Source organism: Scleropages formosus, chromosome 4 (assembly GCF_900964775.1).
Source record: "Scleropages formosus chromosome 4, fSclFor1.1, whole genome shotgun sequence".
Classification (NCBI taxonomy): domain Eukaryota; kingdom Metazoa; phylum Chordata; class Actinopteri; order Osteoglossiformes; family Osteoglossidae; genus Scleropages; species Scleropages formosus.
The window spans coordinates 13,874,822-13,889,935 of NC_041809.1; the positions used below are offsets into that span (position 1 = coordinate 13,874,822).

Genomic DNA, 15,114 nt, shown 5'->3' on the forward strand with positions numbered 1-15,114 from the left:
CACACAAAAGTGAACAAGATGCCTCTGGCAAAAGGAGACTTGTTTTCACTGTGGGCACTAGAGCACTCAAAATAGTTGAGGACAGTCAACTTTGAACTACCAGGGGACATTTTTCCCAGTCTCAGTAATGTGGGTGGTGCTTTCTGTGCTTGTGTATAAGCAGCTTCAGTCTAAACTGCAGTTAATTACAGGATTTATTTGCAGTGAGCAATGTACTGCAATTCCATTATTAATTTTTTAGTGTTTCATTAATTCACAAAAAATCACAGGGAAACTTTAAACATATTCATCACAGTATAGTTGAGGAAATTTATACATTTCTCTTATTTGTTCTGAAAAAATGGATGAATGGGTGGACATACAGGTGATCCTTGGTTTACAACTGAAGTCTGTTCCAAAAATCTCTGCGCACTACAAGGATATATAAACAATTAACATGCATGAATACTACATTGTATAATGGCCTTTCATATATTTTTATAGTACTTCTACGTTATTCATGTTAAAAGGATACTAATATAGGATTATAATACAAATACAGTAGAATATTATATTTTCATGCTGCATGATTATTTTCACTTTCATTTACTCCGTCTGTTGTCTTACGCTTTTTCTTTTCAGTGTCACTGGAACAGTCACTTATTTGCTTGCTAGCCATTTTAGATTAAAAAAATAATAACTTTAGGGAGGCAGGTGCAGAGGCTCAGTGGGCTTGGCCGGGTCCTGCTCTTTAGCAGGTCTGGGGTTTGAGTCCTGCTTGGGGTGCCTTGCGATAGACTGGAAAGGTTAATGGGACTTCTGTAAGTCCAGGTTGTTGTAAGTCACAAATGTTGTAACTAGAGTATTATACCTACCTTTTATTTTTCCAGATGCGTATCAGAACATTTAATACATAGTAACTTTATGAATAATACGATAGCGAATACATAATTTGAAAAATACATAGCACACACACTTTCAGAACCACTTGTCCCATACGGGGTCGCAGGGAACCAGAGCCTACCCGGTAACACAGGGCCTAAGGGGGAGGGGACACACCCAGGACGGGACGCCAGTCCGTCACAAGGCACCCCAAGCAGGACTCGAACCCCAGACCCACCGGAGAGCAGGACCGTGGTCCAACCCACTGCACCACCGCACCCCCCTAAATACATAGCATTTCAAACAAAAAAAAAAATAAATGTACTGAATGAGTAGATCATACCAGTTCAACACGGCCAAATCCTCCCACACCCAATGTGTCGATGATGTTGAAATCAGTCAAGTTCAAGTTGAAGAAAAAGGCCTTCTCTGCTTCATGTCTAGTTTTTAAGATGAAAAGGGGAAACCTTTTAGAGGTGTGAGTTTCAGGGTGGCATGGTGTCACAGTGAGTAATGCCGCTGTCTGGGTGGTGTGAGAGGACATGGGCTCGATCCCTGCTCAGTCTGTGTGGAGTTTGCATGTTCTCCCCATGTTTGCGTGGGTTTCCTCCGGATACTTTGGTTTCTTCCTACAGTCCGAAGACATGCTGTTCAGGTTCCTCCATGGTGTATGAGTGACACAGAGAGTGTGTGTGTGTTCCACTAATGTATGGATGAGTGACCCATTGTAAGTAGTGTATCTAGCAATGTAAGTCACCTTAGTGAATAAGGTGTGGGAAGACAACAATACATAGAGTTCATTGGAAGTTGCTTTGGAGAAAAGCATCTGCTAAAGAAATATAAATGTAGGTGTGGACTTTGTAGAACAGGACTAGGAATACTCAAGAGGCTGCTGCCTTTTCTTTATCAGAACAAGAAGCATCTTGCAATCACTGTGGTCCCACAAAAAACACCACAAGCAGGAGAGGTAGGTGGCTTTTGCCAGTCTTTATAATGTGTAATATTACACTGTTTTAGACATTCTGCCTACAAGGTGTGTGAAAATGAGATGTCTGTACCAGGAGAAGTTATTTGGTGTAGTGGCTGTCCAATGTGCTCACGCCAAAAACACAGTCTGCCAGAAACCAGTAGTCAGGCATGGGCTGGAATCTATATCAACATATGTCCAAGTTTGTGTCCTGACAGGTACTAGTCTTCACTACACCTTGCTGGTTAAAAATAGTGTTATTTTTAGCTTGGGCACATAGCGGTACTCCTTGTTAGCAAGGGTACTCCATTTAAACCATTTGCCGTAATGTTCCAGAAATAAATGGTCTTGGAGCTGCCTTTAGACATCTGTACTGAAACCTGATGTACACCCAGAATACTTTTATTCAAGGAAACTGTTTTTTTCAAGTTTCATTCAAGGAAACAGTTCTAAAATGGTCTTTCTGTCTGCAGAAAATGATTATTTGTTTAGCTCAGTCAGAGAACTAGTTAGTTTTTTAATAATTCTATTGCTATTTTTTTTTTTACTTCTAGCAACTCCAAAGTCAGTTTTAAAACATCAACAGTGCTGAATTGTTCTACTTCAAAAACTGTATGCAATACAGTATACAATATGTATAATATTTTATGCAATGTGATATGTATAGTGATGATTATTAAATAAGTATAGATAAATTACTATATAAATATAATAATGTTTGATGTGAAAAACCTTTGGTATTGGTTTTGGGACTGACTGTGTGGGAATCACACTGGTTCTGTGGAAGTATAACCTGTCAGACACCCCAGAAGAACCACAGAAAACAAGCTGTACATTTCCAGTGTCCCTTCACCGTCCTGACAGTTCTAGGATACCTGACCAAAGTCCAGGAGGGCAGAGCCAGTCATAGCGGGAGACAACAGCTAAAGCCAGCTGGTAGCTAAGACAGCCACCACAGTAAAAGGCTATCTTCCTCAAGTCATCACTTTGAATTTTTGTTTAGACAAGCCAACAGTGTTTTTAAGTATATATATTTACATCTAACCAGGGTGCTTTGATTATCTTCAACAAACATGCCCTTCTAGGAAAAGGATGGAAGGGAGGTGATGGTAAATAAGCACAACATTGGGAACATTCAGTTTGTAAACCAATTTAATCCATCTAAATCAATCTGATGGAAAACTGTAAATGCTTTACATCAACTGAATAACTGAATAATTAAATACTAATGTACTGCAGTTGTGGTATTTGGAAAATGGCAAGTTAAGGACAAACAGTGGCGGTTCTACCTTGTATGGTGCCCTGGGTGAACCCCCGCTCAGCGCCCCCCAACCCCACCAAAAAATCCTCTCTCGCTCGCTCCCCCCTCCCCTCCTGCTCTCCTTGAAGATATTACCTCAGGTGTTGCCATTGATTGGATGCCCTGAGGTGATGTCAACTAACCCCGACCCCTTCTCGTATTTCTTAGTAAGAGTAGAGGTGTGTGTTCGACTTCATAGAGTGCCTGTGCTGCGCAGTGAGAGCCGCTTATGACATCAAAGTACCGCAAGAGCGATTCAAAAGCATATGGAGGTGCAGTCTGCTCGCGAGACGCTCCCGCGGTACTTTGATGTCATATGCCGAATGGTCTGCGCAGACCTGACGTGCAAATAAGCGGTAAAAACCATTCTTTTTTTTTTTGCGCGGGTGCCCCGTGCCGCCCCCAGTAGGATGCCACCCTGGGTGGCTGCCCTTGTCGCCCATGCCTAAATCTGCCACTGAGGACAAAATTACAGCAGCGTTCATTAGGAACGTTTACTGGAACACCGACACACAAGGACATAATGCTCTCGGTCCAAGGACCCTTTTTCCTCAACGACCGACACCCCAAACCAGCCTGCTTAGCACCCCCCAGACTTTCTCCTCATCTGGCAGATGCAATCACCCGCTTATATTCCCCGTACGTCACCCAAATTCAACCAATTACAATGGATGCATTCTCCTGCCCAAACCGGTTGTTATAATATGTATAGTCTTGATAACACCTAATGCAAAGGAAGATTTTAATCAATCCCAATATACACTGTACTCAGTGGAATGTAGCTCAGTGATTGTGCACAGGCTTTGTGTGTATGAGGTCCTTGGTTCAGTCCCCAGCATTTCATCATAGGCTGGACTACTCTTCTTTGTGACTAAAAGAGTCCTTGAATATTATGGTTTAGCTTGGCTACCTCAGTCAGTAGAGCACAAGACCCTTAATGTAAAAGTGGTGGGTTCAAGCACTGCTCTTTGGTGTGACGGGCAATGCTGGTAAATAAGAGAACACTGGTATGTATGGGGACTTTATGTAAACTTAGTACTACCAGAACTCGACCTTCCACAAAGGCTGAAATTGATGACCAAAGAGCTGCTGCTCATCAACACTGTCCACTGAGTCTTTGTGCTGCCCTCCAAGGACTCAATGATTATACATTTTTGTGACATCACTGGCACTCTTCAGGATTAAAATTTGACATATCCAATCTTGCCATAATTACAGCCATGTGATTCTTAAGTAAACCTAGTTTCTTTCTTTCCACTTTATGCATGGATGTCCATCGCACAAGTAAGTGCACAAAACTCAAAATAGACTATTCCTGATCACCTCCCTACATTTTTTTTAAAGGTACACAAACATTTACATACATTACAGGAGTAGCGGCTGTGTAAAAGCTTATCTGGGCATGATCATAAAGTCACAGTGCATGAACTTTACACTGTACATGAGCTTGAGAGATCATGGGTGAAGTGAGTCCAGAAAAGGTGAGTGTTCAGACCCTTCTTGAATGTAGACAGAGTTTCTGCAGTTCTGAATGAGAGGGGGAGGTGATTCCACCACAATGCAGCCAGAACTGAGAACCTCCATGCTTTAGCTTTCATGTGTGGGACCACCAGGCAAGCAGAAGTAGACAAGTGAAACAGTCTGGTTGGGGTGTAGCAGTTGATCAAGTCTTGTAAATAGCTAGGCGCAGTTTTATTGATGCACTTGTAGGCAATAATCACACACACACACACACACACACACACACACACACACTTTCAGAACCGCTTGTCCCATATGGGGTCACGGGGGAACCGGAGCCTACCCGGCAACACAGGGCGTAAGGCCGGAGGGGGAGGGGGACACACCCAGGACAGGACGCCAGTCCGTCACAAGGCACCCCAAGCGGGACTTGAACCCCAGACCCACCAGAGAGCAGGACTGTGGTCCAACCCACTGCGCCACCGCACCCCACTCCAGCAATAATCAGGGTCTTGAAATTGATCCGGGTAGCTACAGGAAGCCAATGCAGAAAAATGAGTAGGGGAGATACATGAGAATGCTTTGGCAAGTCAAATACAACTTGTAGAGCAGTTTTCTGTATCAGCTGCAGAGGTCTGATGGCAGTAGTGGGAAGGTAACACAAGAGAGAATTGCAGTAGGCTAAACGGGATGTCACAATGGCCTGGACAAGTAGTTGGGCAGAGTCAGTTGTGAGGTTAAGGGCAGATCCTGCGGATATTACGCAGAATGTACTGTATCTGCAGGTCCATGTAGTGGCTTCGATGTGCTGAGTGAAAGATAGACTTGAGTCAATTGTCACTCCCAGACTTTTAGCCGAGGAAGTAGGCAAAACGAGTGAGATGTCAAGGTGATCAATAGATTTTGACAGGAGGACAGGCCAGCTGGGAGGTGAAGAATCTCTGTTTTGGAGAGGTTGAGTTGGAGGTGTGATGAGACATCCATGCAGATATGTTTGACAGGCAGGTGGAAAGGAGAGGAAGAGCTGGGTATCATCAGCATAGCAGTGGTATTTGAATCCATGGAAGGCTATTACTGGAACAAGGGAGGAAGTGTAGCTCAAGAAGAGAAGAGGACCCAGTAAGGAACCCTACGGGACACCGGTTGAGAGGGCTACAAGAGAAGGACAGGAGCTCTGCCAGACCACTTGATAGGATTTGTCAGATAGGTAGGACTCAAACCATCTTAGTGCCACTCCTTCGATCCCAAGCTGACTAAGAGAGGAGAGTAGAATACGGTGGTTGACAGTGTCAAATGCTGCAAACAGATCGAGGAGGATGAGGACCAAAGAGAGGAAGGCGGCTCTTGCCAACTGGAGAGCATCAGACACTGCCAGAAGCGCCATCTCCATGGAGTGACCAACTTTGAAATATCCATCGAGGACATGGTTCTGGCTCCTCCGTGAACCGCCACCTTACCGTGGTGGAGGAGTTTGAGTGCCTGAATGAGTCCAGGAGCTATGTTGTCTGGGGCTATATGCCCCTGGTAGGGTCTCCCATGGCAGACAGGTCCTGGATGACAGACGAGACAAAGCGCGGTTCAAAAACCCCTTATGAAGAAAAAATCAAGGCTTTTGTTTACCCCGCCTGCTATGGGGTCACCGGGGCCCCACCCTGGAGCCAGGCCTGGGGGAGGGGCTCACATGCGAGCGCCTGGTGGCCAGGTCTATGCCCACGGGGCCTGGCCGGGCTCAGCCCGAAGCCATGACGTGGAGCCGCTCTTCGGTGGGCTCACCACCTGCCGGAGAAACCGTAAGGGGCCGGTGCATTGTGATTTGGGCGGTGGTCGGGGCCGAGTGCCCGGCCGACCCAAACCTCAGGCGCCAACTCTGGTTTTTGGGACTTGGAATGTCACCTCACTGGCGGGGAAGGAGCCTGAGCTGGTGCGGGAAGTTGAGAGATACCGTCTAGATATAGTCGGGCTCACTTCCACTCACAGCTTGGGTTCTGGAACCACTCTTCTCGATCAAGGGTGGACTCTCCACTATTCTGGCGTTGCCCAAGGTGAGAGGCGGCGGGCTGGTGTGGGCTTATTAATAGCCCCCCAGTCCGCCATGTGTTGGAGTCTACCCCGGTGAATGAGAGGGTCGTCTCCCTGCGCCTTCGGGTCAGGGAACGGTCTCTCACTGTCGTTTGTGCTTATGCGCCTAGCGGCAGTGTAGAGTACCCAGCCTTTTTAGAGTCCCTGGGGGGCGTGCTGGAAAGCGCTCCCACTGGGGACTCTGTCGTTCTACTGGGGGACTTTAACGCCCACGTGGGCAGCGACAGTGATACCTGGAGGGGCGTGATTGGGAGGAACGGCCTCCCTGATCTGAACCCGAGCGGTGAGTTGTTATTGGATTTCTGTGCTAGTCGCGGTTTATCCATAACGAACACCATGTTCATGCATAAGGGTGTCCATCAGTGCACTTGGCACCAGGACACCCTAGGTCAGAGGTCGATGATCGACTTTGTAGTCGTTTCTTCTGATCTTCGGCCATATGTCTTGGACACTCGGGTGAAGAGAGGGGCTGAGCTGTCAACTGATCACCACACCTGGTGGTGAGTTGGATTCGATGGCGGGGGAAAAAGCTGGACAGACCTGGCAGGCCCAAACGCATAGTGAGGGTCTGTTGGGAACGTTTGGCGGAGGCCCCTGTCAGAGAGGTCTTCAACTCCCACCTCCGACAGAGCTTCAACCAGGTCCCGAGGGAGGTGGGGGACATCGAGTCTGAATGGACTATGTTCCGCGCCTCCATTGTCGGGGCGGGGGTTCGGAGCTGCGGCCATAAGGTCTCCGGCGCCTGTCGCGGTGGCAATCCCCGAACACGGTGGTGGACACCGGAAGTAAGGGATGCCGTCAAGCTGAAGAAGGAGTTCTATCGGGCCTGGCTGGCTCATGGGACTCCTGAAGCAGCTGACAGGTACCGACGGGCCAAACGGAGCGCGGCTCTGGCAGTCGCCGCGGCAAAAACTCGAGCTTGGGAGGAGTTCGGTGAGGCCATTGGAGGAAGACTTTCGGTCGGCCTCAAAGAGATTCTGGCAAACCATCCGGCGACTCAGAGGGGGGAAGCGGTGTTCCACGAACACTGTTGACAGTGGAAGTGGTGCGCTGCTGACCTCAGCTGAGGATGTTCTCGGGCGGTGGAAGGAGTACTTTGAGGATCTCCTCAATCCCTCCGACACGCCTTCCGTAGAGGAAGCTGAGGCTGGGGACTTGGAGGGGGACTCGTCCATTACCCTGGCTGAAGTTGCTGAGGTAGTCAAAAAACTCCTCGGTGGCAAGGCTCCGGGGGTGGATGAGATCCGCCTCGAGTTTCTCAAGTCTCTGGATGTTGTGGGGCTGTCTTGGCTGACACGCCTCTGCAGCATCGCGTGAAGTTCGGGAACGGTGCCTCTGGACTGGCAGACTGGGGTGGTGGTCCCTCTTTTTAAGAAGGGGGACGGAGATTGTGTTCCAACTACAGGGGGATCACACTCCTTAGCCTCCCTGGGAAAGTCTATGCCAGGGTACTGGAAAGGAGAATCCGACCGACAGTCGAACCTCGGATTCAGGAGGAGCAATGCGGTTTTCGCCCTGGCCGTGGAACACTGGACCAGCTCTATACCCTCACTAGGGTGCTGGAGGGTTCGTGGGAGTTTGCCCAACCAGTCCATATGTGTTTTGTGGACCTGGAGAAGGCATTCGACCGTGTCCCTCGTGGCATCCTATGGGGGGTACTCCGGGATTATGGGGTTCGGGGCTCGTTGCTACGGGCTGTTCGTTCCCTGTATGACCGGAGCAGGAGCTTGGTTCGCATTGCCAGCAGTAAGTCAGACCTGTTCCCGGTGCATGTTGGACTCCGCCAGGGCTGCCCTTTGTCACCGATTCTGTTCATTATCTTTATGGACAGAATTTCTAGGCGCAGTCAGGGAACGGAGGGTGTCTGTTTTGGTGGCCGCGAGATCTCGTCTCTGCTTTTTGCGGACGATGTGGTCCTGTTGGCTTCATCAAGTCAAGACTTGCAGCGTGCACTGGGGAGGTTATGGGGGAGTTGCTCCCTCAAGTGGAGGAGTTTAAGTATCTCGGGGTCTTGTTCACGAGTGGGGGAAAAATGGAGCGGCAGGTTGACAGACGGATCGGTGCGGCGTCCGCAGTAATGCGGTCATTGTACCGGTCTGTTGTGGTGAAGAGGGAGCTGAGTCGTAAGGCGAAGCTCTCAATTTACCGGTCGATCTACGTTCCTACCCTCACCTACGGTCATGAACTCTGGATCATGACCGAAAGAATGAGATCGCGGATACAAGCGGCAGAAATGAGTTTCCTCCGCAGAGTGGCTGGGCGCACCCTTAGGGATAGGGTGAGGAGCTCAGTCACCCGGGAGGAGTTCGGAGTAGAGCCGCTGCTCCTCCGCATCGAGAGGAGCCAGTTGAGGTGGCTCGGGCATCTGTTCCGGATGCCTCCTGGATGCCTCCCTGGGGAGGTGTTCCGGGCTTGTCCCACTGGGAGGAGGCCTCGGGGCAGACCCAGGACACGTTGGAGAGACTATGTCTCCCGGCTGGCCTGGGAACGCCTTGGGGTTCCCCCAGAGGAACTGGAGGAGGTGTGCGGGGAGAGGGAAGTCTGGAGGACTCTGCTCGGACTGCTGCCCCCGCGACCCAGCCCCGGATAAAAGCGGAGGAAGATGGATGGATGGATGGACATGGTTCTGGGTGAGGAATTCAGATAGTTGATCACAGGCCACCTGCTCTAGAGTTTTAGACAGGAAGGAGAGGAGGGAGACTGGTCTGTAGTTTTGAACCGAGTTGGGATCCAGGGAGGGTTTCTTTAACAGGGGTGAAATGAAAGCAGTTTTGAAGGCAGCTGGGGAACAGCCAGAGGAGAGCAAGGAGTTGATGATCTTAGAGATGAAGGTGGAGAGTTGCAGGGAGATATTCTGTAGGAGTGACAATGGGATCGGATCAAGCGAGCAGGTGGTGGCTTTGTGTGATATCAGGAGGTCGGAAATTTCAGATTCTGAGAATGGTTTGAATTTGGAAAGCATTTGGAAAGCACCAGTGCAAACCGGGCAGGGTAATGCTGAAAACTTGTCAGTGATTGCATTGACTTTGTCTCTGAAAAACAAAGCAAAGTCATCAGCAGTGAGATAAGAAGGAGTAGGGGGCAGTGGAGGACACAGAAGGGATGAAAAGGTGGCAAAGAGTCTGTGTGGTTTTTCAGTTGCAGACTGTATTTTGTTGTGGTAGAAGGTACTTTTAGCTGAAGAGACAGCAGTGAAAGTAACTACAAGTTGTTTGTAGGCATCCAGGTCCGAGCGAGTCTTGGATTTTCATCATCTTCACTCTGCAGCCAAGAATTTGGTCCAGTTGCACTAGAACAGTATAATTCAGCACATGCTACTACATTATGTGCAAATACACTAATTACACATCACAGACACACACATTGACTGAAACCACTTGTCCTGAGCAGGGTTGCGGCAAGCCAGAGCCCAACCCAGCAACACAGGGCACAAGGCTGGAGGGGGAGGGGAGGGGACACACCCAGGACATAAGACCAGTCCGATGCAAGGCATCCCAAGTGGGACTTGAACCCCACACCCACCAAAGAGCAGGCACAGGCCAAACCCACTGTGCCACTGCCCCCCCCTTTACACTGCTTATGTAAAACACTAATTTGGAATTATTTATATGCAAACTAAAAGGGTTAATGCATCAAATGTAACACATCATTGTTCACTTTCAGAAGCCATTGCTGTGTCTATGGAAATTCTTCCTTGCTGAGGACATCAACCTGCAAAACAGAAACAGGTTTGTTTGTCCTTGGCTGAGCTACATATCGAGTGCCACAACTTGGGAGGTCTCCAGCACAACCACATATAGAAGCTGTTTATACCCAACGGTTCTCAGAAAGATAACATGTGTTCAGGGAGATGAGCCAGCTGTCCCTGTACACCAGCCGCTGGGGTTTACATTCCTGTGCTGGCGCTGCCTGTCATGTGGCAGAATCCGGTCTTAAGCACAAATTTTTTCCCCTCACTTGAAACTGCGGGACCATTATGTGGTCTGGCAAGGAGCTGCCGGAAAAACCATATGTAGGTCCTAGCATATGCTTATTTGTGTTTCTAGGTCAAGTGTCCCTCGATTTCTGCTTGACAGTCTAAGCACACAACCCTTCTACACATCCTCTTAATGTTTGCAAACTAGGAGGTGGGATCACAGGAGAAGTCTGATCTCTCTTAAACATTTTCTTTTTTTGTTTTTACGATATGCATTATTATTCCTCCAAAGCATGTTTGAACACAAAGACAGAATTTGTGTTTTTTTTTTTTTTTTGCCTCAGAAAACTATGATTATACACTGCTTTAATAAAGGAAAGTTCACTCATCAACCACAGTTTTATTTCACAACCGTATTAAGATTTTGTGGTCTGTGAAAAAGGAAGCTCAACGACTTTGCATCCACCAGCTATGCTCATAATCACTGTGCTATTGGCATGGTGGAGAAATTCCTGGGGAATGCTGCAACAAAACCAGAATCACAACATAATGAATTCAATATGAACATTAAATTGCAAAACATATAATAAACCCAAATCACAATGCATTTTATACTGGAAAAGAATCCCATGGTTATATGAATGTTCAGTTCTTGCAATGTTATTTGAGGTTTTAAAAACATATGAAACACATTCACTATCAACCAAAAAAATGTTGCCTGATGTGAACAATTCCAACAGTAGCCTGCATGATATACAATATTTTTTGTCATAGGCCAGTTATCAGCAGAGAAACAAACACTAACAGCACAGTGAGCTAATAGTCATCAGTGAGTACTGGGAATTATCACCACCTTTTAGTGGGTGTGTACCTGTAGCTGTATTTTCTATTCCATTTCAAATTTTAACAAATAGTTGTTCCCTTGAAATATGTAATAAATGTGTCTTCCTATTTAGAATAACTGACTTATTGCACATATGGTCACTGACCTTCTTCACAGGATTCTGCTATACCCCGTGATGTTACACTTTATGCACATGCAACAGCGGGCAGGAGGCCCAGGGACCAAGGGGCTTAATCTTCTCCCCAGCCACCACCTCAACTGACATGGTGCCAACATGGGTATTTCATTGAGATTGTCAAGTGGGCACTTCCCTTTGCCAATGGTTTGTGGAAAGTGGATGGTATTTACCTTTCATTTAACCAAAGTTTATACCTGAAAAGTGCTTACATTTATTCCCAAAACTGTTTTATGTTATGTTTATGTTTACATTATTGGAAAAAAAGGCCTTTCACTTTTAAGCCTGAAATACCAAAAATTGACATTAAATGTTGTTTTAAATATAGCCTACTATTTAAAGGAATTTTTTCATGGGAAATTATCAATTCAACTTAAATTTATATTTTTAATTCTATTTAGTTTTGCAGAGTACTATTCTGAACAAGGTGACACAAGAAGAAGAAAAGCATGGTTGGTCTAAATGGTTTTGACAATAAATAGTACAAGTGCTGATAATGTGTTGTTTAAGGTATTGCCATTCTATACCATGTATAAAGGAACAACATTGCCTAACTGCTGCAGTGGGTTGGACCACAGTCCTGCTCTCCGGTGGGTCTAGGGTTCGAGTCCTGCTTGGGGTGCCTTGCGACGGACTGGCGTCCCGTCCTGGGTGTGTCCCTTCCCCCTCCAGCCTTGCGCCCTGTGTTGCCGGGTTAGGCTCTGGTTCCCCGCAACCCCGTATGGGACAAGCGGTTCTGGAAATGTGTGTGTGCCTAACTGCATATAATTTTGTGCCTTTGTGACTTTACACTGCAACTAGTTTATAAGCTTAAAACTCTGTCCTCTTGTGTCTTCAGAGATGTTTTGCTAAAAGAAGGTTGTACAGCATAGAAGGCCTTACGTCACAGTATAGGCACATCAGTACATTACAAGCAGAAATGAACTTCCCAAGTTTAAGCTTCTGAGACTTTGGAGAGAGCACATATAATTGTTGTGAATGCCAGTTGCCCTTAGTGCATATATGTTCCGGGTTCACATCTCTTATCAAACAAATATCATTGTATACATTTTGAGGAATCATTTTGCGGTCTTACGCAAGGGTTTAATTTCAAGCAAGTGCTTTCTGAATGTGGTTGCTGCCTCTAGGGGACAGTATTTTCACATTACAGTAGATTCTCAAACGTTACCAAAATAGCCTTCAATAATTATTAACAAGTACAGAGACTTAAACATTGCCCATTTAATTATCTCTTTAAAATAGGGAATATTTCAAGCTTTGCAAAAAACCTAAATCACAAATGTAACTTAAGCATTTAAAATATTTTACAATATGCTTTGTATGATGCTTACTTCAATAGATGGTTTTATCTCAAAAGTTCTCTTACTTACAGAAAAGAACGACTAACTCAGGGAATAAGTATCCCTGAGATGCCGGCAGTTAAATACCACAGAAGATTCCCTGGCATGCCAGTGATAGTTTGGACTACAAACAATGACTTTATAAATGCAAAATAAAGTTACATGTTTTTGCCCCCTCAGAAAAAAAGCCTTGACATTAACAGTATTTAAAAAAAAAAAAAATCACCACGTTGTAATACAAACTGTGGAGTGACAGTTTGGCATTTAATTTCAAGCTGGCAAGGTGGAAGTTCATAAAGATAATTTTACTAATGATCATAGTACAAGGAGATGGCTTCACATTGTGCAGCTTCATGTAAGGTTATTCCATGCCACATATAGTTGCTGGTTTGAAAGGACACTGATGTGAAAATGCTCTTTTTTTCTTCTGCAGAAGAGGGAAAAATAAGGGTCAAAAGTTTAGCTGAAATAAAAGAGTTAAGTCCTGAAGACTGGATAGTTTATATCATGTCAGATTTTTAAACAGAAGAGGACACCAATCACCTTACATTACACAGCTGTCTAACAGCATCGGACAGCCAAATGATCCTTTTTCCACATCATATTGCTTTTATTTGACTCTGTCCAATGTCTAAAAACATCTCACTGCCAGCAATCAAAGCAAACCCAGTATTCTTTAACTAAAAAGAATGGAGAACGCTGGCATAAAGCTGGTGAGTCTATCCCACTGTAATCAGTTATACTAAATCAATTATACTAAGGATTCTGAAATCAAATTACACAAAAAGGCAACCTTGTAACTTGTAGGAAATACTACTGTGACAAATCAGAGTCTATTGGATATGGCAACTGAGCAAAATAGAGAAATGCAACTCTTATTCATGAAACTAGTAGGGAATATCAAATGTAACGAAAAGAAAAAATAATCTGAGATGCATTCATTTGAGATTGTTATTGCAAGAATTTATTACACATAGCAGAAGAAAAAATAACCTCTGACAAAATGCAGTTCCTTCTCAGATAAACGCTGTTGTGACCCTGTACATACCTGGTGCTAATGTATCAGCTTGTGCTGCCTCACAGCACTTTCGCTGTTTGGTTCAAATCTGGCTCAGTCTGTGTGGAGTTTGCATGTTCTTCCCTGTCTGTGTGAGTTTCCTCCTACAGTCTAAAGGCATGCAATGTATTTGAACTGATGATGCTAAATTGCACGTAGAGTCTGACTGGGTGTGTGACTACCCTGTGATGGACTGGTGTCCTGTCCAGGGTGCACCCACCTAGCCTTGCATCCATGATTCAGGAATAGGCTTTGGACCACAGTGACCCTGACTGGGACAAGTGGTTAGTCAAAGTGAGTGAGGGTGAATAGTGGTCTGTAGCAGAATGAAAGCAATCTGCTTCTCCTCATCTTGCCAATAGATGGAAGTAACGTATATCCAAACACAATACAGGCAGTCTCCGGATTCAAACAAGCTTCGTTCCTCAATCTGTCTTTAAGTTGGATTTTGACATAAGTTGGAACAGTTAGGTATGGTGGGTATCTAACATCAGTTTGTCAAATGTTTGTCTTAGTATATAGTATATCGTGTACCTTTCTATGCATAACAACATTAAAGGGACACCTCTGAATACACTACAAAATCTTTAATATAGCAATAGAGTAATAATAATAATAACAATAATAATAATAATAAATGTAACTACAGTATTTGTAATAGAGAGAGACATAAAAAAGATAATGATAAATGTTACTACTGTCATGATGAATAGAGGACACGGAGGAGACTGGACCCAAGTGCAGGATTATTTATTCAGAATCAAAGGACTAGACATGTTCTCGTGGTTGGGGACGGGCGAATGGTCGGTTGGTCGATCGGCAAACTGAACAGAGGTGAGGATCCAGTACTGTGGTCAAGGGACAAGGTGGGCGGTCGTTATCAAAGAGACGTGGAATGGGACTGGGGGACAATGAGGGACAGGACATGGAAGAGCAAAGCAAGATACGTTTGAGAACACAGAGGGGACAGTTGTCTCGAGGATCTTTTATAGCTGAGTGCTCCGATTGAAGCTGCTGGTTGAGGTGCGAGCGTGGTTGTGACAACTACAGTATTTATAATAGAGAGAGAGCTTGTGCGCACGCGTGCAAAACACTGAAGAAATTTTGTTTGCTT

The 15,114-nt window shown here is 45.7% G+C and overlaps 1 protein-coding gene across 2 annotated transcripts in view; it reads right to left on the reverse strand.

Annotated features, from left to right (window-relative positions):
- The window catches only part of LOC108932765 (cGMP-dependent protein kinase 1-like), a 101,191-nt gene that overhangs the window by 3,847 nt on the left and 82,230 nt on the right, over positions 1-15,114 (reverse strand). For both annotated transcript variants that reach the window (XM_018749336.2, XM_018749335.2), the window contains exon 10: positions 1,205-1,301. In XM_018749336.2, the coding sequence (XP_018604852.1) occupies positions 1,205-1,301 (97 nt within the window). The remainder of the gene's footprint in view (positions 1-1,204; positions 1,302-15,114) is intronic.